General features: G+C 42.1%; 2 protein-coding genes across 3 annotated transcripts; both read right to left on the bottom strand.

Moving 5' to 3' along the window:
- Positions 1-1,684: 1,684 nt before the first annotated feature.
- On the bottom strand, positions 1,685-6,481 carry CRLS1 (cardiolipin synthase 1). The gene is made up of 7 exons (XM_031596753.2): positions 6,012-6,481; positions 5,501-5,638; positions 4,787-4,916; positions 4,251-4,336; positions 3,782-3,850; positions 3,350-3,441; positions 1,685-2,012 (listed from the first exon to the last, which is right to left on the bottom strand). The coding sequence occupies exons 1-7, from the start codon at positions 6,327-6,329 to the stop codon at positions 1,925-1,927; spliced, it is 921 nt and encodes a 306-aa protein (XP_031452613.2). The 5' UTR covers positions 6,330-6,481; the 3' UTR covers positions 1,685-1,924.
- A 103-nt stretch (positions 6,482-6,584) lies between these two features.
- MCM8 (minichromosome maintenance 8 homologous recombination repair factor) lies at positions 6,585-22,902 on the bottom strand. Of its 2 annotated transcripts, XM_031596764.2 has the most exons (18): positions 22,610-22,902; positions 22,398-22,472; positions 21,810-21,892; positions 21,471-21,620; positions 20,641-20,744; positions 19,481-19,679; positions 18,886-18,971; positions 17,011-17,162; positions 15,942-16,140; positions 15,135-15,165; positions 14,693-14,833; positions 13,237-13,378; positions 12,467-12,662; positions 12,002-12,215; positions 10,845-11,054; positions 10,222-10,298; positions 9,569-9,758; positions 6,585-8,551 (listed from the first exon to the last, which is right to left on the bottom strand). In XM_031596764.2, exons 1-18 carry the CDS (start codon positions 22,746-22,748, stop codon positions 8,459-8,461), a joined length of 2,481 nt encoding a protein of 826 aa, XP_031452624.2. In that variant the 5' UTR covers positions 22,749-22,902; the 3' UTR covers positions 6,585-8,458. The 2 variants fall into 2 exon arrangements, with proteins under 2 accessions (XP_031452624.2, XP_089991062.1); XM_090134936.1 differs by lacking the exon at positions 22,398-22,472 and having other exon boundaries at positions 6,586-8,551; positions 22,522-22,659.
- Between the last annotated feature and the right edge of the window lie 22 nt (positions 22,903-22,924).

Genomic DNA, 22,924 nt, shown 5'->3' with positions numbered 1-22,924 from the left:
CCAAGCTATTCTAAATTGTGCCAGGCTGACCCAACCCAACATGCCCTGTGCTGGGTCAAGCTGCCCTGACCTGAGTCAACCCGTCCCAGGCCAACCATTTCCAACCCAAGCCATACTAGGGCAGGCTGGCACAGCAAGGTGGATCATACGAGCTGCCTTCTACCCTCCCATCATTACTCTGCCTCTGCAGCAGCTATCTTCTTTGAAAGTTCCTATTTCACTCCTAATCAAAACTCCATTTCACTTCTGGTTCTCCACCCACTCCTGGTTATACTCCTGGTTATGCTCCCACTTCCAGTTTTGGTTATGCTTCCAGTTCCAAATCCACTTCTGGTTTCTCTTTTACTGTTGATCCCGCTTCAGCATTCACTTTTGGAACTACTTCCATTGCCAGCTTCATGTTTACTTCTATTTCCACTTCTGGTTTCAGTCATGCTTTTACTTCAAAGAAGAGAGCTTATACCAAGGCAAAAGGGAACTGCTAAGTAAAAATGAAACCAGAAGTAAAAGTGGAAAAGGGAGGAAACTGGAATTGGAAGTAAAACCATATTCACATGTGGAACCAGAAGTTGAACAAATTGAGATCAGAAGTTAAATAGGAAATTCAAAGAAGAGGGCTGCTTCTGAGGCAAAAGAATACTGCTAAGGAAAACTATGACCAGAAGTAAAAGTGGAAAAGGAAGGTGAACCAGAAGTCAAATCAGAAATGTAATCGTAACCAGAAGTAAAATTGTAACTGGAAGTAGAAATGTAATGGGGGGATGGTTCCATATCTGGAAATCAAAATAAAAGTGTAGCCAGAAGTTGAATGAAACTGTGATAAGAAGTGAAGCAGGAACTTTCAAAGACAGCTGCTCCTGAAGCAGAAGACACAATGCAGGCAGAAAGTCACCAAAAGTGGAAAGAAGGCAGCTGCTACATAAGCAGAAGCAGAAAAAGACAAAGTGTGACCAGCAGCTAAAGGGAAACTGTAACCGAAAGTTCGAATGGAAACAGAAGTAATAATGGAAGTGGATGTGTAATCAGCAATGAAGTGAATATTAATCACAAGCAAAATATGAACTCTCTAGCGACCTTCCATTTTAACTGGCTTGTACTGCCTACATAGCAGGGAAGAATGATCACAGGGGTCAATGCCAAACATCAAAAGGTCCCAGGAAAAGCAACTGGGGACACGGGAGATGCACCTTGTTTCAATCACTAGAAATCACTTGTAATAGGAAACATAACTCCATGTCTACTTTGTTTGGATAGACTGTTCAATGCACAGCTGGCCATTCTGAGACTCAAAACTCTTCTCTGCTGAGTACAGTTAACATTTGCTTGTATACAAAAACAAACAGAAAAAAAAAAAAAGGGACGGGGAGAGAAATAACTCTTCAGCGGCCTGCCATATTACCCAGAAAATGAAACAGTGTTTGCTATCACTCCCATTTAGATTTTTGAAGATTCTGTTTGATCATATTGTTTGTTCAGCTGCAGGCTGAAATGTGTCATAAATCCTAATAAGGAAAGCTACTTTATTGACTTAGGTTGAGGTACAAAGACAAATTCTTACAATTGCTTTTTCTTCTCAGATCTAGTCAGTGTAATATACGAAGACGCCAAAAAAAAAGCTGGTGAAAAGTGCATATTTCTGACTTCAAAAACAATATAAAATTATTAAAGATGTGTATATCAGCAATTAGTAACCCATGTGTTTAAGAACATTATTTATTTGTTTTTATAAAGAACCTTATCTTTAAACAAATTAAAAATACATTGAAAAGTCTCTATATATACACACAATACACGTTCAAACTTCATTTCACTGCGATGCCATGGTTCAAGCAGAAAAACATAGCTCTTTTTCACAAACCCAGTTGCATTACAACCATCTTCTTCAGTACAGCAAACTGTGCTGCCAGGTCCTTTCAAGAATACTTCATTTGTTATTTATCACCTGAACTGTTTTTCGGCCATAGTGGTAATAGCTATATGCAGATGTTACCGTTGTGAAAGCTGTGATGCACCTTTGAAGAAAACAGATCCTGTAAGCCATCTGAGTTCAAGCATGGCAGTAAACATTAACACTTGTTTGAGAGAAAACAACAAATCTGCTTCTGTATTTGTAGCCTCCATAATTGTTACTGGCACGAGAACTGACTGATGTGAGAAACTATCCCTTTGCAGCACAAAAGGGGATTGTTAAAAAAAATACACAAGACTTGAACTTATTTTAAGAAGTTCCACAGCTAAAGCACAAGTGTTGGCTTCAGCCTCTTTTGGTCTTTTCCCAGACGTTAGGTAATAACCATAATTTATTTCCAAATTAGCAGTGCTTCTCTGTGTCAAAGGCTGACACCATTCAGGTGTGAGTCAGTAACAGCCCTCTGCCAACACACTGCCAGGCTCATCTGTACTATTTTTAGAGTACACTCACACAGTACCCCGCTAAGTCACACCTAGCACTCCTTCGCTACTAACAACACAGTAACTCTCACAAAGTCCCAGAGAATAGCAAGGTGCATCTTTCACAGATGCAGTTCCAGGTTTAGCTTTCCAACAGGGAGAAAAACACATTTGACTGTTAAGATAAAGGTTCCTTATTCCTTAAAAAGCTTTAGTGTCTTTTTTTTTTTTTTTTTTAAAGACAAGTAATACTGGATCTTCAACTACTTTAAACTCAGTTACTACGTAATTCTGCTACTGCAGTTCAGTCTCTTGCTTGAGAACTCCTACCTACCACCTTAGGAGAAATAGTGCCACTTGTAACACCTGCTGTCAGCCACAATTAGCTGTTCAGGTCTCCAGTGACACCCAAGGTGGGGATTTAAAGTGCACTCCAGTAGGCCTGTTTTCACTTAATGCCTCTCCTTCCTTCCCATAGTTTAGGAGGAATTGCTGATGTTCAAAAAGGCTTCAGAAATCTAAATTTCTGAAGTAGGTACAGTCTAAAGCAGAGTAAGAAAATACTTTGTGTCTATAATTACTGATATCAAGATGTTTTTTCAGGGGCGCTTATGGCATGAATATAAGAAACCTGTACAGCCTCACTTCCCACTCCCCCTCCTTTGATACTAATCTGAAGACACACTTTGCACTTGTGTACACCATGGCTTTTCTAAAGTCTTCCTTCTTCACTGCATTTCCTGGATCTTAATGAGTCTCACACAAATTGAGTAACAATAAACATACAGTTGCTACATCAGTTAAGAATAAACATGTAAAAATTCAGCCACTGGGGTCTGAGATCATTTGAGCATCGCCTTTTTGTCTCCCACAACTAGGCTAATTTCAATTACTCACTTCCTAAGAAGCACATTAAATTATCTTAAATAACCAAATTAAAGATGAAGAGATAGGTTACCATAATGTCTGTAGATACACGCTGTCCACATAATTGAAAACAGGAGCTGCTAAAGAAGCCGCCACCAAAATCAGCTGAACCGCTGTATTCATCTGGTAAAAGCAAAACAAGAAGCATGGCCAAAATGAAGTGTATTACACTAGGAATGCCAATATATGGTTCTGTTACTTGTTTAAATATTAGTCTCTGTATTACTAAAAAAAAATTAGAAAAAATATTTTACAGCTTCTTTTAATGAAACATCTTATACGCTTAAAACCAGCCTATGTCCTGATTGGTTTTCATGGTGAAAACCTTTCAGGATTTCAGCTGCCTCCAAATCAGCTGGCACTATCTCAAAGTTGTACCCAGTAATATAGAAACAGCCTCTTCCCTCCAAACTACACGCTGCCCCAACTAAGGAGAAATTTTATAATATGTTACTACTCTTACCTTGCTAATGAAGGTTGGTTTTAGTTGGGCTGTAGCGTAACAGGGATTAAAATACCTACTGAGTGTTCTCTGTTGAGAGAGGAAAGGGAAAAATAAATGCAGTCCTAGCATATTCAGTTTGATATACATCCTCACATGATACACAACAAAAAAACAATTACAGTACAAGAGAATTACACTGCTAATGCTCTCAGATGAACTATTAGCCATCGTACAGAGGCAGGAGAAAAAGTTACCAGTAGCTCTGGCTCATCTTACTCAAACTTATTCTACAAAACACTGTTCTGCTCACAAACCCGGCACAACAATAAGCACTGGGCTATCCACCCAAGACCAGAGGAAAATCTCATGGTTACAACTTGTTACATGCTTATTCTTTATATATACAAGTAATAGCATATAAAAAGATTCAGTCATACTAAAAAAAGATGACAGGTTCACAACATTTTGTTTGATCTTACACACTCACCGGTGGAGAAAGAGTTTTGTATCGCACGTAAAAAACAGCAGCAATGAGCGCTACATCTCTCAGAATGATCATGGAAGTAAGTGAAACTGAAAAACCAAGCCAACAGGATCTAGTGAAAAACCACGTCCAAGATTAAGAAGAAAACATGACAAAAAAGACAACAAAACATGAAACAAGAAATCAGCACTGCCAACTTCTAAAACAGTTTCAGGCACAACCGAAGATGTTTAACATGGCTTCTGAAAGGGTTTCATCCGAAGGCTTCAACCAGCCTAAGAAACCTTATGTGTTTGGATGTAACAGCTGGCTTTGAAGCAATTACACTGGAAAGCAGCAGCAAGTAAGCAGAAAGTAGCATTTTGTCTGGGCTGGAGGGAGCTGGGTTTTGTTTGAGTATTTAACAGCAACAAATAGCAGAGCACAACTGGCAAGCTGCTAACAGCTAAACATGGTTTTCCTTCCAGAAATAGAAGAAATATTAACTTACACTAGATTAATTTTTAATGCAGCACATACAAGCAATGACATTTTCTCACCTGGGATAAGATTGGTACAAGTTAGGCTCACATAGAGCACGCTGATGAGAATTTTATCAGCCAGTGGATCAAGAGCACTTCCCAATGCTGATTTCTGATTAGCCCAATTGCGCGCAATAAACCCATCCAACTAGAAAGAACAACATTCAGGAATATTGTGTTAAAAAGCAAAGAATAAAAACAGGTGTCGTATGCTGCTGCTACAGCGAGGTTTCATGAACATCATGCAACCCAGCTGCGTATCTACGTATCTACGAGGAAGCCTGTTAGCAGATCCTTGTCTCACCTTTCCCACCCCACCCCCATTGCATTCTAGATTCTGGAGGTCTTTAAACACGTTCAATGCTCATTATTTAAAACAAACAAACAAAAACCCACAAACAAACAAACAATTGCTACAACTGACGTTTGAAAAGGCACATCTGAAATTCACCAAGCATTGCTCTGGCGGGTGCACAGTGCACACCTGCCAACACCAGCACACCTCCAATACACGAGCATAGCAGCAATGCCCACTTGGGGACGGTCAGCACCACATCCCCACAAGGGATGTAGGATGCTCTAAAGCAACAAATGTAACACGATAAACCTCATCTCCTCCCACAGAGTATAATTTCCATGCAAGACAGGTTCTAAACTCCAACGAACGTCGATGAGAACACAGCAACCCACACCGTATACCCCCAAAGTATTTCCAAACTCACGTCAACGTACCAAATCCGTTACGCCAGCCAAAACAAAGACACCTAGTGCAACATTGAAATTTTCTTCAACAATCAAATAGCCTAAAACCGGCGCCAAACCCATCCTTGCCATTGACAGTATATTTGGGATCGTCCACGGGTTTTCATACTGCAAAGCAAGAAAGCAAACACTTCAGGCCGGGAAGGCGGACCCCGGCGTCAATCGGCGCACGGCAGGCAGAGAGCCGCGCCCGCCCGGGAAGCGCCCCGCCGTCGGAGCAGGGCGGGCACGACGTGGCAGCCGGCCGCCCGCCTCGGCCCGCGCTTCGGCGCCAGGAGAGCACGCCGCGCGCCGCCGGCTCCACCTGTTGCGGCAGGCCGCGGGTCCGCACTACAATGCGGCCGCTGCGGCCCGCGGCTCGCTACGGCGGCCGGTCGGCGGGACGGGACGGCCCGGAGCACCGAAAGCGGCCCCGACCTCACGCGGCCGCCGCGCTCGGCGCCCCCCTCATGCCCCCCACCCCGGCCCCGCTCCCGCGTACCGGCTCGGCGTAGCGCCCGGCCACGCTCCGCTCCCGGGGTGGCTCCGGAGGCGCGGCCCCGCCGCTCCCCGCCCGCCGCGGCCCGGCCCCGCCGCCGAGGGGGCTCCAGAGGGGCGCGCGCAGCAGCCGCCGGGGCTCGCGCAGGGCGAGGGCGGCGCGCGCCCCCCCGGCCAGGCAGAACGCGCCGCCGTTGCCGTGGCGACGGCCCCCCGCCTCGGCCCGGCCGGACGGAGGCCCGGCCCCGCCGCACGGCCGCCTCCGCCCCGCGCCGCGGAGCGGCCCCCAGAACCCCCTGCCCAGCCAAGCGGCGGCCAGCATGCTGCGAGGCGCCCGCCCGCCGCCCCCTACGCGCTCTGCGGCCCCGCCCGCCGGAGCGAGCGACCGCCCGCCGCCGCCGCCATCCGCCTCCCCGACAGAGCGACGGGGGCTCGGGGACGGGGGACGGGCCGCGGGCTGCGCCCGTGCGGCGCGAGGGGGGGCGGGACGACGCTTTGCGACGCTTTACGGCGGCGCGCCGCGCGCTTTACGGCAGGCTCCCGGCCGGGCTCGACGCTCCCCCCAGGCGCAGAGCGGCCGGCCCCGGGCAGCCGCTACCTGCCGCCGCGGCCGCATGGCGCTCCTCGCTGCTCCCCGCAGGACGGGAGCTGCGCGACTTGGGGAGGGGGAAACGACCACCTGGGGCAAAATTCTTAGCTCACAGGTTCTTTCACGAGTCCTTGAAGGAACAAGTGGATGGTTTGCTTTGCCGTAAGGCTTCTCAGAGAGCAAACAGACTCTCGTACTTGGCTTCTCGCTCCTCTCAATCGTGTTTGCTTTGGCTCGAGGAAGGGCAAGAGCTGACCTCTCCAGTTGCATAACTGACTCGTTCTTAGCCCCTGCCCCGGACATTCGGTGCTGTTAAGCAGATACAAGTTTGCGCTTCAGTTCCTGGCAGTGCTGCAGACTCCGGTCAAGGTCTGACCTCCGTGTTCCATCCACTGACTACAGACAGCAGTCAGTAACTGGCAAAAGAAAGGAGAAAAAGAAACCAAACCAACAAAAAACACCATTCATGTCTGTGTTTGGTAACTCTACCTCTCCCCCACTGTGAAAGGCGGTTAAAAAGGAATAGGTGAATTCTGTGTGACCTCAAGAATTTACTGCTTCTCTTGGCACACCACGTAGAGGTGGTAGCCTCTATTTGTTTGCATGAAGATGGGAGTGAAAGAACATCACCACCTCCAGGCAAAAAGCACGTTATGAAGTGTGCAGAGAACACAAAAAGGGGAGGAGTGGAAACACACTGAGGGAATCCAGCAGGTTGGGGCCAGGAGCTGCCAGAAACCTCATCACATTCAATGAGGGAAAGGGTAAAGTCCTGCAACTGGGGAGGAGGAACGGCCCCAGGTAGGAGCACACGGGGGCACCAGCCAGGAAGTACCTCTGCAGTGAAGGAACTCCACAAAGCAGGGGGAGGTGAGGCAGAACCCCACTTGTGAAATTCCAGTGCTGTGTTTTATTTATCTCTTACACAACGCTGCCCTAGGTCAGACTGTGCAAGGCTGGGATGGAGAGAGGGGAAGGAAGAAAAAAAAAAAAATCACTTAATGGAAAAGGTGAAAGACTGAAGCTAATATTCTTATAGTTTATACAGCTTATCATTTAGAATTAAAAAGAAAAAAAAACAATTCTATCATTTTAAAAATCTTTATGCAAAGCTTCTCATCTGCTATGTTACTGCATTAGGGCATGCTCAATTTCATAAAATCAGACAGCCTTCTGTGGCAGAACAATTAAAAGAAGACATACACAGTATGTAACATGAACATGTTCTGTAACAGCTATTAACACCCACACAAGTGTTCACTATTAATATTATTCCCATATATCATATTTAATGAGAAATAAAAAGACAATTTCCATTTTACACATTAAGCATTGTAATGAGGAGACTTTCATAAATTAGACTTGCACTTCACATAAAATCTATCAGGAAGACCAATAAATAAAGAGTTGCAAATCAAAAAACGAAATCCTTCCAGCTATAAAGCTGCAGAGGCTCAACGTGAAAGTTCCCAAATTTTTAGAAACATACCTATACTTTAAATACCTCAAATGAACTGCAGTGCTAAAAGCACAACTCGCACTGTCTTCTCACGAAAGATTTCAGTTTTAAAATTTGTGAGTCCAATAATCACTTCAAATTTAGAACTGAAATTTGTTGTTATGATCATTTGGGCTAGCAGCCTTGCAGGATGAGTCAAGCAGCAGGACCACAGAGCAGCCTGTCTTACATTAGCTTCTAGCAAGCCTGCTGGCATTACCAATTGAACAAGAACTTCCAGTAAACAACGGGGGCAGAGGTGCTCCTGGGACAGGCTGCAAGTCAGGGCACTTTACTGCTGCACGTTCATCAGTCCATTCCAGAAACAGTAATTATGTCTCAAAGTTTATTGCAGCAGCTCTTCTCACATAGTCTGAAGCTGGTAAAGTCTTGAGCCTTTTTTCAAGAGATAACCCTGATCGTTCAGGGATTCAATAAAGCTCTCAAAATCAAATACCTGCAGTTGGAGGAAAGGGGGAGAGAAAAACATAAATGCCAAACTGGAAAAAATAAATTCCATCTGATAAAAAGCAACACAAATGACTTAAAAGAATTGTAGTATTTGTGCATTACTTAGTGAATTGGATTGAGCTAGAACTGAGTTAGTTTCCTTCACAAAGCAATGGCCTACAAGCAGGTAACACACCATCAGTTACACCCTTTGGTGTTTTGCTTGTACATCATTCACAAACGCACACAAAGTATGCAGAGTAGCATACATATAAAACCAAGTTCTGAAACACAAATACTGAAGAAAAGTCTATTTTCTACAGCTCTCATTGATTTCCAAGTATTTGTAATGTATCTTTTGCCCATTCAATATTCTGTATTAAATATATGAAAGCAAAATTAGAATTCACCTAGCTACAAGTAACTAGTTGGTGAATAAATGAATGGCCTTGTGAGAAGAGAGAGGGCAACAACATACTCTGCCAGATGTGATTCACATCAAATCTAGTCTTGCTTATAGTCAGCATTTGGACAAGTTTGGAGACAGAAGTCATCTGGTCCCAGCAGGACGGGGTGTGTTAACCAAGTAGCAGGAAGAACAGCAATACTGCCCACATTAAGTTCCATATAAAGAAATTAATTGTCTCCACTTTCTGTCTTAAACCTGAAATCCAGTTTCAAGTTTTACATTGGAATTTAAAGCTTTTCACTATTAAGCAAAAAGGTAAATTAACTGTTAACATTTTTGTTTGGCAACCCTGCCCACCTCTCAAGTACAGCATGTGAACTGTTACAGGATAAAACACATTTGTGGCCATGTGTCTCACATGATGTTCCCACTATGTTATAGAGTGAGGAAGCTCAAAGCAGGAATGAAAACCCAAAAGGCTGCGCAGGCCACTGAAGGCCAAGCAGAAAGCTCACTGCACAGATAAAGCAGACACCACAACAGCCTAAATAAATACAATAAGTAATTCTGACTGCTTTTATAGTTATTAAAGAAATGTCTGATTTCCAAACTTACTCGTATTTGTAGCTCTTTTGCAACCTGTCGAAGCTGTTGCAAATCAAAGAGATTGTTGTAAGTTCTTTCTGCAATACTGTTAAGGGCAGAAACAAATCTTTTTGCTTGTGACCGATTGCTCATCCCAGACCCATGCTGTGAACGTTCGAAGTCTAGTTTTCCAAACTCATCCGAGTAGGTTCCCAGCATGCTAAAATAAAAATATCAGAAGAAATGGGATGTAAAAGTAAAAATGCGTGAAGTTCCTTGCTGAAACATCAATCCTTGAGTTTTCAGAAGACAGATAGTGACTTTTTCCTAGGGAATGGTTTCCAATCAAGGAAACATAGAAAAAGCATCTGTCCAAATCACTTTTGAACTTAATTCGTTCAACAGCAACAACAGAGAGTGATCACACTAGAGGAAAATCTTTGGCAGCATCTAAATTACTGTGGACTGATATTAATAACTGCTGCAATGACACAACTCAAAGGTCTAAGTGGTAGTATTCAACTGAGGGCTACTGTCAGTTTTTAAACAGGAATTAAAAACTCTCAATGTTGATTTGGGGGCCTAAGTTTGCTAAAGTCATTTCTTCACCGTGTCTGCATGTCTGTTTTAGAAAGTGAATGAATAGCAACACAGTGCTTTATTTTAAAAGCACTGTATATTACCTGTATTTCATTATTTCTATTACATCCTCAGCATCTTCCTTGGTACACTTCTCCCTTAATTCCAGCCTTGCTCGTGCCTTAAAACAAAGTATATCAGAAAGGTATATTTAGATATTACACCTGATGAGAGAAAAACCTACAGCCCTGCCCTACATAATGCTACAATAAGCACAATTTCTAGGAGCATGAAAACAGAATCTGAGCCTAGAGAATATAGATGACAAGTCCTCTATTTTGACAGCATTTCAACATCATCTCTTTCATACGCATGATATCAAGATGTAGGTTGCAGTTTTTAACAGCTTATTCTCAGGAAATTGTACATCACAAATAATGTTATTAAGATACAGTGTTAGATAAGACAGTAACAATTCAAGATGGGCAGCAGTTTGTCCTTGTCAGCACCTTTCTTGCCTTTTAGGAGATAGATAGGTTTTACTTCTAGCTCCCTAAGGATGTTTTATTTCATTAGAGGCTTTGAGCAATAGTAGCTCTTAAAGCATTTCTAAGACTCTTACCATCTTAAACAAACAAACAAACAAACAAACAAAAAAACCTAAAACAGAAAAAAACCACACACATTGATTGTTTTCAATCCTTCAAGTATTAAAGCTTGAATTTACCTCTGTAAGTCGAATCAGTGACTCCAGCTGCCTCGTGGTGATTGGCGTGCTGCTTGCTCCCTGGTTCTGTTTCCGAAGCTCCAAGTAGAACTCCTGAAGGACCTGAGCAGCTTCTGGAGATAAATGTGGGTGAACGTACTGCCGAGCATAACCCACGTACTTCCTCAGCAGCTGATGTGGAATGGCATCAAAGTTTTCTCCTGGTGAGATCTAATCCAATTACAAACAAGGACCTTAGATTTCTGATCTTCCATCGCAACCTTACAGAACACAACTCAGTTTTTAAACAAACTTTTCATCTCCTATGCTTTATGGGGTGACATCTTTCTGAAGCTCTGAACATGTACTGGAAAGGCTTTGATTCTACATACATAAGCTGTATTCTTTTAAAGTCAATGCACCACATTTAGACATGTTATTAAACACACCTGGTCAGCTTACACAAAGCAGAAGTTTGTAATCTGCACTCCTTAGTGTCAAATACAAATTAACATTATCAAGAATTCTTTTTCAAAAAGAGAAAATCCAATTTCCTACTTGTTACAAGACACATCACTACAGAAGGTTAAGCTATCACTCCTGACATCTCATTTTGAAGAGTGCAAGGGGCAGCAGTTTGTTTTTCCAAAAACTGTGCATCTGCAGCATCAGCACTTCTGACCACAGAAGTTTAATAAAAAAATAGTTTTCCTCCTATAATCCTCAGTCTTCCTCGGTTTGCAAACATCCAAGTGTTTGCTTTCACACTGCTTTACTTGCATTCAGTATTTCAAAGCATATCATGTTATAAAAAAAATACTATACCAGTCTAGTTCTGTAGCTCTCTACTCAAATCAGCAAGTTTGGTTTAGAGCATTTTCATGCAAAATACCTTCCCATTACCCACAGTAAAAAATAATAATAAAGCAACCCAGCTAATAAATTCTCTTCTGTATGAATTGACACAATTTTAGCAACTCCACATAGATGATGTTATTTACAACAGATAAATTGTAGAAACCAGAGATTTCAATACTTTTTATTTAATTCAGAGCCAATTCTCATAAGAATGGGAGACTGAAGAAATCTAGCAAGTCAGGGCTGCCAGGCTCACGGCAAAGAACAACACAGGAACAGAGACAGCAAAAGGCACAGGAACAGACACAGCAAGAGGCTACCTTCAGTCTTTCAAGCAGAGGCCGATCTGACACAGCTTCAAGAACAGAGCGATCCTGCACGTTGGCACGGCTCACAGCCGCGCTGCTGCAGGCTGCCTGCTTCCCAGCTCGGATTGCCATCACGTGCTCCGACAGCAAATGGTCATGATCTTCATTTGGGGTGTCCAGCAAAATAAAAACTAAGTCAAATCTTGACAGTAAAGCACTCCCCATTCTACAGTAAAAACAAGAATACAATGCTTGTATAAAAGTAGCAAGACTACAGCAACTCTGTTCTATATCGAAGACAGAGAATCCCGTCCATTTCATTCAAAATAAAACGGAACAGCAATTTGTCTCCCAAGAAGCATGAAAAATTACTTGTGCTCAAACTCCAGAAAACTAGAAGTCAATTTTATACAAGACTGGCAGAAGCTCCTGCTCCAGAATGCAAACCATACAAGCAGCATTTCAGGAAGTGCTTACTTTAAATTCTCAGACACTGTTTTGGCTTTGTTATAATGCCCTCCAACTGGGTTTGCTGCAGCAACAATAGATGTTCTGGCTGGCAAACTGCAAACAATACCAGCCTTGGCAAGGCTGATACTTTGCTGTTCCATGGCTTCCAGCAAAGCCTGATGCTGGCTTCCCATCTTATCAAATTCATCTATTCCACAAATACCTGAAACAATTAGCACAGGACAAAGATTTATTAGAAAATGCATTAACTGATGGACAAGTGTATGCTACAATCCCACACAGTGTCAGAAACCCAACTTAAGTTCTAGGTACTGCAGGAGACGTTGGACCAAGCTGTCCTTTCAACAACGTCCATTTCCATTTCATGTTGCTGCAGCTGGCCTGGCTTGCAGAACCAGTGTCTCAGTTTCTCATTGAGATGACACAAAAAGCTTTTTTTTTTAAAAAAAAAAAGAAAACTCATAAGCAAGCTATTTTTCAAAAGCAGTAAGAATCTAGTACCTGACATTAAGCCAGATTTCTCAAAAAGGGAATCTTATATCTCTGACACATTAAATAAGAGTGGTATGTGAATTCAGAGCAGTGTTTTACACATAACTAAGGCCCTAGGAAAGCACGAATCACTACTGGTGAAGCTCAGAACTTCCCAGATCCAGAATGACAGTAAGTTTATGCTTTAAACTTACATTTTCAACCCAACCACACAAGCTGTGTTGTCTTAGACTCAGCAGCACCTCACCCCATCCTGTTTGTTCTTATTAAGCATGTAACATTACCTTGATCTCCAAGCACTAAAGCACCAGCTTCCAAGGCAAAATCTCCAGAAGCACCATCTCTAGACAGCGTAACAGTCAGGCCAGAGCTGGTGGAAGTATTACCACAAACATACACACCTCGAGGAGCAACGTTACACACTGCCTAGAAGAGAAGGAAAGACTTTTTTCTCTCCCCATGGTAAACAATTTCATAAGCTTTATTCTAGAGAAAAAGTACAAAGCAAAACAAATCTGTTTCTTTCCATTTAACATGCCCCAACAGTCACGTTAGAACTCCTTTCAAACCCAAGAAACCTATTTCTATAAAACATTAGGAATAACTACTGGCACATTACTGGCAGAGTCCCATCTACTGTGTTATTAAAAGCGCTAGGACCTGGGGCATAACACTTATATTTCAAAGCACATCAAAATGCTTGGTAACTTCCCATCCAAACACCACCAAATTGCAGATATATAGTTTCTGTATCTTCATATCCCAAAGCCAATTCAGACTAACATCTTGTGGAAGTGCTTAGCACCTCTTCTGAGTGTTTCAGAAGAGGCATGCAGAGTTTACCCCACAGCTAAGAGATGAAAGACAGTACTAGTCTTCTCTATGCCCCTAGTATCCAGAAAACTGCTTGTAATTTGAACAGACTGACAAAACACAGACATGTTGCAGTTAAATTTCTCTAGAATACAGTTACCATCACTGGATTTTCCTAGTAAATCTCTATAGTTAGTGGTGCCTATCCTTTAATTAAAAGATAACACCCAAAGTATATTTGCTCAGTGCCAGATAAGATAGGCACTGACTACAGAGTTGAACAAACAAATAAAAAAAAGCAAAACAACAAAACTCACCAAAGACTGGCTCCTACACAGCTTTGTTTTCCTCTTTGTCATTTTTTTCTCCCAGAGACAGTGATGATTAAGAGGAGCCTTGTCTCAGGGTCTTATCAGAGACTAAGAGCTCATTTTGAATAGCATTTTATTATTTAGGAATGACATTGAGAAAATAAACATTTTTCTGATGCCAGAATTTCCTGACTCGGTGAAAAAAAAATTAAATTGTTTAAGAGGAAGAAATTCCACTAGCAGACGGCTCTGCCACACTCATACAAAAATGCCCACCACTCCTACAAAAGTAGCAGCAGGTTCCTTTTCCAAAGGACAAAAATCTGGACCAGTAACATAGGAATAGTGTAAGAGAATGGAAATACACCTTGCTGACAGTGAGTGACACAGTTGTTCTAAAAAAGCACTTATTCTGTTTGACAGTAGGTCAACTAAAAGAAGATAGGAAGGAGAAAAACATCTCACCAGGGAGGAAGGCTCTCTGGAAAGAGAGGACAGCTGGAAACCCGTTTGGGTACTATGCTGTACCTGAAGCCTTATCATTCTACAAGCTAGGTAAGGCAGCAAGGAATTGAAGAAAAATACAATTATACAGTAGTAACAAATAAACCCATACTTGCAACATTTGACTTTTTCCTAATCCTGGATCTCCAACAATCAGAACATGCGGATCTCCTCGCACCGGGATTCTGTTCTTGTCATCGACAAACTTCTGACATCCTCCAAACAAGGCCAGGGCCAAACCTGCCTTTACAATCTGAAGTGGTACATATGAACACCAGTAAGTATTCAGTCCTGCTGATCAGCACTGACGACTCCCCAGACCTGTTTGTAAGAACTCTTTCCTTCTGAATGAAAGAACTTAAATCCCATAAGAAAGTTCCAAGGGCATAAAGCTGCCTTGTCAGTTCACATACAGGAACAACACTGAAGTCACAAATACAGCCCCTGCCCCTTCCCTGCACCTGCAATAAACGTCATACATCCTGCAGGAGTTGAATGTGGCACAAACATTTCAAACTGCATGAAGCTGCAAGCAGAGCTGATACATTGCGTACCTCATGGCCGTAGATTGCAGGACAAAGAGAGCTGAAAGACAAAGCATACTATGACCCAGGAGGAATACAGATCTCACCTTAATGTTAATCAATCACTTGTTCTGTTTCTTTGTCCCAGAATACTTTTATAAGCACGTTCATTTTTTGCTTAGTTGTTGAACTGTTAGAGTGAGTTTAAATTTAAAAAAACAGCATTGAATTTCTCCAAATTTTCAGATAACCAGATATACTTGAAACAATAAGATAAACCTTTCATTTGAGTCTGCACAAATGCACAGAACCAGTTTCCCCATGGTTACTGCACCCATCCTGATCTTTATCAAATAACAGTGTATAACTCTCTTCTGAAGGTGCTGCAGTTTTCTGTCTTCGACTCCACTGGGAGGAGCTGAGGGATGGTTGAGTTGGACAGGTACCTTCCTATCTGAGCTGAGGGTTTTTAGAGAACCTTCTAATCAGTTCTCTCATCTCTCTCCTCTGCTGTGGAAAAGCAGAGCAGACAACAAAACAGTGCTCGTGAGTTAAAATTAGCTACTGAAATGAATGAATTGCTTTATTTACCTGTGGCTTTCTGTCTCAGAGTTGACCTGAAACACTCTGAACTTTCATGCATTCCAAAGTTCTAAAATCCTCAGCTTCCATTTGCATTCCCTACTGCAATACGTCCTCTGGAGCCCTTTGCCCACTATGGTGTGTTAAATCTGTACAGCATGTATTGACCAAGCCCCAGACATCTCATATCTTTAAGATCAGCTGCCACATAGGAACAAATTTGGTCACGCCTAACCTAGCTCTGACACAACTTACTTCACAATAATCCTGAAGAGATTTTCCTCAGCTTGAATTTCTTGAACAGCATAGAGGTCCTTAAGTGAAAACTCCATGAATGATCGTTGAAAAGTCTCCTCCTCAAAATTCTTTGTTTTTTGTCCTTTACTGTTGCTGACAGAATTTGCTTCAATGTACAACAAGAACACACACTTGTCATTCTTATTTTTAGACACTCCTGTTAGAAAGATTGACAGACAATTAAGAAATAATTTTTACATCTTAAGTACCAACGTTACTTAAAAATGGCACAAGGTAATTCAAAAATTTAAGGTACAGGTATGTGCAAAATACAGGCTGTTCATATTTTAAATAGTTCAACACCTACATCTTCAAAAATTGATGTACACTGACTTACAGCTTCTAGTTACATTTGTTCATTAAGTTCCATGTTTTTAGGTACACATGTACCTTAGCAATTAAACATTTTCTATATCCTCAAGAGAACGATTACTGAGCAGTGAATGCAGGCACACAGCAAATCACTACTGAAATTCTCTGCAATATATTCATTCTATTACAGCTATGCACAGCATAGTTTTTCACTTGGGGGAAAAAAAATTTCTCCAGGGAGGACTAAATTGAGAAAGATAATATGCCTTCACAATAGTGTGATGGTTTTCATGTCCTCTGAAGAGACACCAAGGGCAAAAGGTTAAGCAAAAAAAAAGAATCTTAATGAGACTTGCAGAAATAAGGATGTCCTCCTCATATTATTAGTTCAGGGAAGGCTTTCCTACCAGCTGACATACTATGAAGCACTTTGTGTCAGCACTGCCACTTCAGCATTACACACAGACCAGTGAGTTGCAGAAGACAAAGCCCAATTACCAGTAGACATTAGAGAGAGTGTTCCTCTCAAGCAGCAAAGCACACTGCTTGTTCAAAATGAAGCCTCGTTGTGAAATTCTGGGAACTTTTGAAGAGATATACAGTTCATTCTTGTACAACTTTGCAAGCTCAAATGAAAGGGGAAGGCTGTTTATCTCATATAATCAATAGAAAAGCCCCCCACACAAAAAGAAGTCTTCCAGGATACATCTCTTACCTTCCTCGGTGCTGGACACCTTAACTACCCCTGTAATTGTGACCACATCTCCTGGGACACAACTGTCCACAAGGTCTTGAACCAGCTCACATTCAATCGTGCGAGGGATTCGGCCTGCTTCTCGCTGATCATCTGACATGAGCTCCTGAACCCTGCAACACACAAACCCATACAACACCAACTCCATGCATAATGTTCCCAATTCAATTACAGCATACAAACTCCACAGACACGAACTTCAAACCAGTCCTTTCTGAACTGAGAAGGGAGGCATGAGAAATGTCCTGATCAGTACTAAGAACACCAGTGCTGAATTTGGAGAAAAGCATTTTTCAATTCAGACTTTAACAAATGGAAATATACTATACATAAAACCCAAAAAGACAATAACAATGAACTCCTGAAATAATAGCTAGCACCAGTGAGCATGTTAGCATAGAAATAAGTACAGCATGTGAAATAAGATAGACTTCATGTACAAAGTGAGGATGTCAGACATGACAGCCCCAATGAATGCACAATTGGCTTCTTAACCTTAGCAAAGCCCAAGAATTTCCTCAGACCACAGCACGACCAGTAGCTCACTTTGTGTAGCTGTAGAGGGCTGGGCAAGAAACAGCTCTCCTGGATGTGTGTTACAGAACAAGTCAGTGATGGTGACAGTACAGCAAGAGTGAGGAAAGGAAGAAAAGAAATCCACATTAACAATGTTAGTTTCTGTAGAAATGGAAACTGTAACATGTTCTCCCCAGCAAAGTTCTGACATCTTTAGGTATACTTGCTGATTAGACATAAAAAACAGATGAATGGGCAGGCCCAGCACTACTGCTTTCTACAGGGTATGCCTGAGGTATTGGAGACATAATCAATATCACTTTAAACATAGATTTTTAGCCCTTAAGTTTACATTTTGCTCATTCAACTTTCACAACTGATGGATGTAATTTAACAGGGTATTCCTAACTGACCTCCGGATCATTAAAAGGAATTATTAAACCATAGATGCAACTAACAACAATTGAAGAAAGATGCAGAGAGCATGAACTTAACATTTCTCAATAATACTGGGATCAGCACTATTAAACATATTTGTCTGTGATATGGACAGTGGGATCACATGTAACCCCAGTGACCACACCAAGCTAAGTCAGGCAGTCAACAATTGGAAGGAAGGGATGGCATCCAAAGGGACCTGGACAGGCTGGAGAGGTGGGCTGTGTGAACCTCATGGAGTCCAGTGAGGCTAAGTGCCAGCCAGCATGCCACGCCTGAGTTGGGGCAACTCCTAGCACAAGGCTGGAGAAGAGACTGAGAGCAGCCCTGCAGAGAAGAACTCAGGTGTTCTTGTGGACAAAAGCTGGATGTTAGCCAGCAGCATGCACTTGCAGCCTGCAAGGCCAACAGTATCCTGGGCTGCAGCAACAGAGAGGTGGCAGCAGGGACAGGGAGGACGTTATTACCCTCTGCTCCGCTCTCGTGAGGCCCCACCTGGAGGACTGCATCCAGCTGTGGAGCCCCCAGAAAAAGAAAGATATGGAGCTATTGAAGCAGGTCCAGAGGGGGGCCACAAAAATGCTCAGAGGGCTGGAGCATCTCTCCTATGAAGACAGGCTGAAGGAGTTGGGCTTATTCAGCCTGGAGAAGAGAAGGCTCTGGGGAGATCAAACCGCAGACTTCCACTACCTGAAGAAGACTGTAGAAAAGCTGGGGAGGGACTCCAGCAGGAAGCAGAGTGAAGGGACAGGAGGTAAGGGCTTTAAACTGAAAGAGCATAGAGAGATAAAAGTTACACAGTATAAAATAGAGTGAGCCTCTTTGTCACTGCTGGACTGCCCTGTTGTATTACATTTTTGTGCAGAAGGGAAAGAAGCTTACTTAACAGACTGCCAGTCCACTGTGGTAGTCAAAGGAGAGCTCCTGTCAGGGGTGAATGACCGGCCACGGCACTCAGGAACAAGGCACTGTAACAGTATTAATTCTAATTCATTCTCAAATCTTTTTAATAATAGTTTTTAAATGTCTTTTTTTTTTCTTCCCCAAAAAGAAAGAAAGTAAAACAATGAGATTTACTAACGCAATTTCAGGAGAAAAAATCCAAGTTAAATTAGGGTTATAAATTAACATATACATCGATAATAAAGAGTTATCAAGCACAGCCAGCTGATCCCTGATTCAGCTGTTGGAAAAAATACACACAATTGGTACAATCCCCCTATTTTGGCAGGAGATTCTACAAACTGCTTTGTCTCACCAGAATACATTTTTTTCCAAATAACAACGTTGTGCAGTAATGCAAAGTTGGATGGTAGGTTTAATTTTTTCTAATGTGTTCACTGTTTAATCTAGCTTTAAACATCTGAACTACTCCCCCTCACACCCACCTATTTTAAATACTACCAGTGCTGTTATTTTTCAAAGCCCTACAAATATGCAAAAGGGAAAAATATAAAGTTAGGTGATCTTAACTTACCTTAGTTGGAAGAGTATACTTTCCATCAGGCAGAGGAACACTCTGAACATCTCCACATGTGCCACATACAAAGGCTAGCTTAGTGCACAGAGGCTTAATGTTACTGACACGTACAACAGTGCCACGCAAGGCAATGTATTTCCCATAACAGTTGGCCCGAACATTTTTCAGCTGAGTTAGTGGTTCATAGTTGTACAGTCTACAAAAGATGTTAAGCAAGAGCAATTTGAAAGCTTACCACACTTAACTGATGAACCAAAAATGCTGCAGCCAAGCAAAAAGAAGAGGCATACATGCTAACTACCAACAGTAATCTTGAGCAATGACTAGAATGATTTGGTCTGTGAACACATGACATATTGTCCAACTCCTGTTCTTGATAGCAGTACATTTAATATTCTCCAGTTGTATATACCTTATCAGCTATATGTTTTGCTTATATGGTGATACATCTCTCCTGGAAATGACTAGGACTGATATAAACAGAAAATATTTCAGAGTCACATATAAGCAGGTTTAGGTCCTGGTTTTCTTTGCCTTGCTCCTTCTTCTTAGGATCCTGAATTCCACCAACCCACTGCTCCACCCTACCTGTGTTGCAGAAATATTTTGGGAGTATCATATATTGATTGACTTATGAATACTCTCTTCTGCAGAATCACAGTCCATAATTGCCCCACAGGATTTGAAATACTGTATATACGTTTTCTGGTCACAGGTTTTCCTAAACACCTTCTACTGTCTAATTAAAAGGATGCAGGTTTATAATCACTTCCTAATAAAGGCAAGCCTTTTACTACCAAAAGCCTTGATCCTTTTGAATATTTTCCTATTTCCTTCAATAAAGGGCAAATATGTAAATATATTTCTCTTTTTTTAATAAGCATGTTTACCTAATACTTTATTTATAAGCTGTTTCTTCACTTTTATAAAGTCAGTTGTAGGGGTTGTAAGGGTCTTTCTGCTTTTGCTTTTTCCTTCACAAGGACAGTTTAGCTTTTGTCATCGTGAAGACAAAAAGAGACTGTTTTGGAAATAGCTTCACACAGTGAAGTCTCTCAGCAAAACAAGTACGCCTTGAGCACCATGCATAGACACTGATGATCCTTACAAGAGAAGAGAAGCTCCTGCAAACAGAACAAATACCCAACACCCACTACCTGGCATGAATGAGAGGAACATTTATTATAGGCTGTCCATCCAGTGGTAACCCTTCCTTCACCTGCAGCTCTGCAGCATGCCTTTCAAGGTCCTTGGTTAGCACCTATACAGAACAGAAGAGCAAACACGAATGTAGTACGTCATACAACATGGATTCAGTTGGCTGTTCTTTGACTGCTATCCGTCACATTAGGGAAGACTAGAGAGCTCTCTACTGTTCAGTGACTCCTGATACAGTGTTTTCCTGTTTCTTCCCAGTTCTAAGCTTCATTCTAAAAGGAATTTAAAATTATGACATTTATTAAGTTTTCTCAGTTAAAAAAAAACATATAACAACCTTTAATCCCGGTCAATGTGTAGAGAGTTGTTTGACAAAAATGTCTGAGAATTCGCCTTTTAACAACCAGTGAAATACTACAGGAGATACTGAATGGAGCCAGGAATTCCTGCACCCGCTCCCCCAGCCAGGAGTGGCTCCACTGCATGAGCTGGGACAAAATGCCCAGGCAACCCACAATACATTGATAAAACAGGAATTAGACGTGCCTATTATGTATCTATTAAAATTCCACTTAGTTTTCGTCAACTGTTTTGATGACAAATATACAAAATGCAATAAAACCAAAGCATTTTCAGAACAGGATTTTGTGGGTCATACAGAAAGGATACAGAAATGGAGGTTGTTGAGTTTTTGAATAAACAGCAGATTTCCATAATAGAGAAAAGCACAGAAATATGTTATTTTTAAAAATACCATAATTGCCTTTAAATTTGATTGACTATTTAATCATGACAGTTATGTTCACATCTATTAGAACTTCAAGTTTACCTGATGAATTGCCAGACCCATGCATTGCAATATTTTCTGAGGCATATCCCGTAACTCAGTAGATACATCTGGTACTGACTTCGTCAATTCTCTATCTTCTATCAGTTCCTTATAATCCACAAGGATGCTTCCCTTTCTTTCTATTTCATCCTGTCAAATATTTCAAGTCAGAAAATACACTTAAAATGGTAAGCACCACACAAACAAAATGTCATAAAACATTTCACAGCTGTGATGGAGATCATCTTTGAAAGAAAAAGCACATAAAAAAATATATTGATGCAGTAGCGTATAATTAGAGAGGTACATACATAAACAAAGAAATAAATATTTACTTACCTTATCATAAAGTTCAATGCGTTGCATAAAAAAATTTTCAAAGGCTTGTGTCTTCTGGACAAAAGGTGACTTGTCAGCATAAGCTAACCACAAACACACAGCATTAGTAACTGACAGAAACAATTGTTTCCACTTCACTAAATACATAAACAGGCAGTTTCTCTTTCATTCTATTTCTGCATTCCATAACAGAGAAAGATGGCTCTCTACAGTACGACAGTAATGTTGTTACAAGGTCTCTGACAAAAGAGAACCGTGTCTATGCTGACAAAGGTCAAGCAGGTAAGAGAAAAGCACAGCAGAGGTGCCCATGTGCCAGCATTCCAGACTGCATGCTTCATGTAGCTAACCAAACACGTTTCCATCACATTTATCAATAGACTATATTTTATACTATTCAAAATTCCTTTCCAAGGTTCAGAACCCACAGATATTACAGTATGTTATAAGACTGATCTTTATTGCATTCATCTTCTCGCATACCAAACATGAATTTCAGTTGCTTTCTATTCATCTCATCCCCTCTATGTGTAACTAGACCCAGAGAAAAGCGATCAGGATATCTGCTAGACTTTGGCCTAAAAGTACCTTCAGAGAAATAAAGCTTCCAGCCCTTATATGGAATAAACTGGTCCAAAGTTGACTGAACGAGTCGAGAACTTGCTGAAAGAGATTGAGATTAAAACGAGGTGGGTATGACAGCTTCACAGACCTCAGCAGTCTCAGTGCACCAGGAGACAAGAAACTGCCGCTGTCCAGTGACAAGCAGGCTACGAGGCAGGAAGGAGGAGCTGGCTCACCAGGCTCAGGCTGTCTCTTCCACTCCACCTTCCGCTCCCTTCCCCGCCAGCCTCCTCGCCAGCCTCCCCGCCAGCCTCCTCGCCAGCCCTGGAAGCCCCGTCCCCGGGAACACCCCCTGCCCCGGAGGTCCCTGCTCATCTCAGCCTCGGCGCCTGACGAAGCAGAGTAGATTAAAACGCATCAGGAACAAAGTTAACAGAAATCGCTGAGGCCGAAGCCCCGAAGAAGCCGCTAGAGTCTGTAGGCGCGGGGCTGCCCTCACGCACCGCTGCAGGCGGGAAACCGCTTCCTGAGCGGCGCCGGCGCACTGCCAC

This window comes from Phasianus colchicus, chromosome 2 (genome assembly GCF_987193195.1).
Source record: "Phasianus colchicus chromosome 2, bPhaCol1.hap1.1, whole genome shotgun sequence".
Lineage (NCBI taxonomy): Eukaryota > Metazoa > Chordata > Aves > Galliformes > Phasianidae > Phasianus > Phasianus colchicus.
The sequence above is the reverse complement of the archived record's forward strand: the minus strand, read 5'-3'. Positions and strand labels throughout refer to the sequence as shown.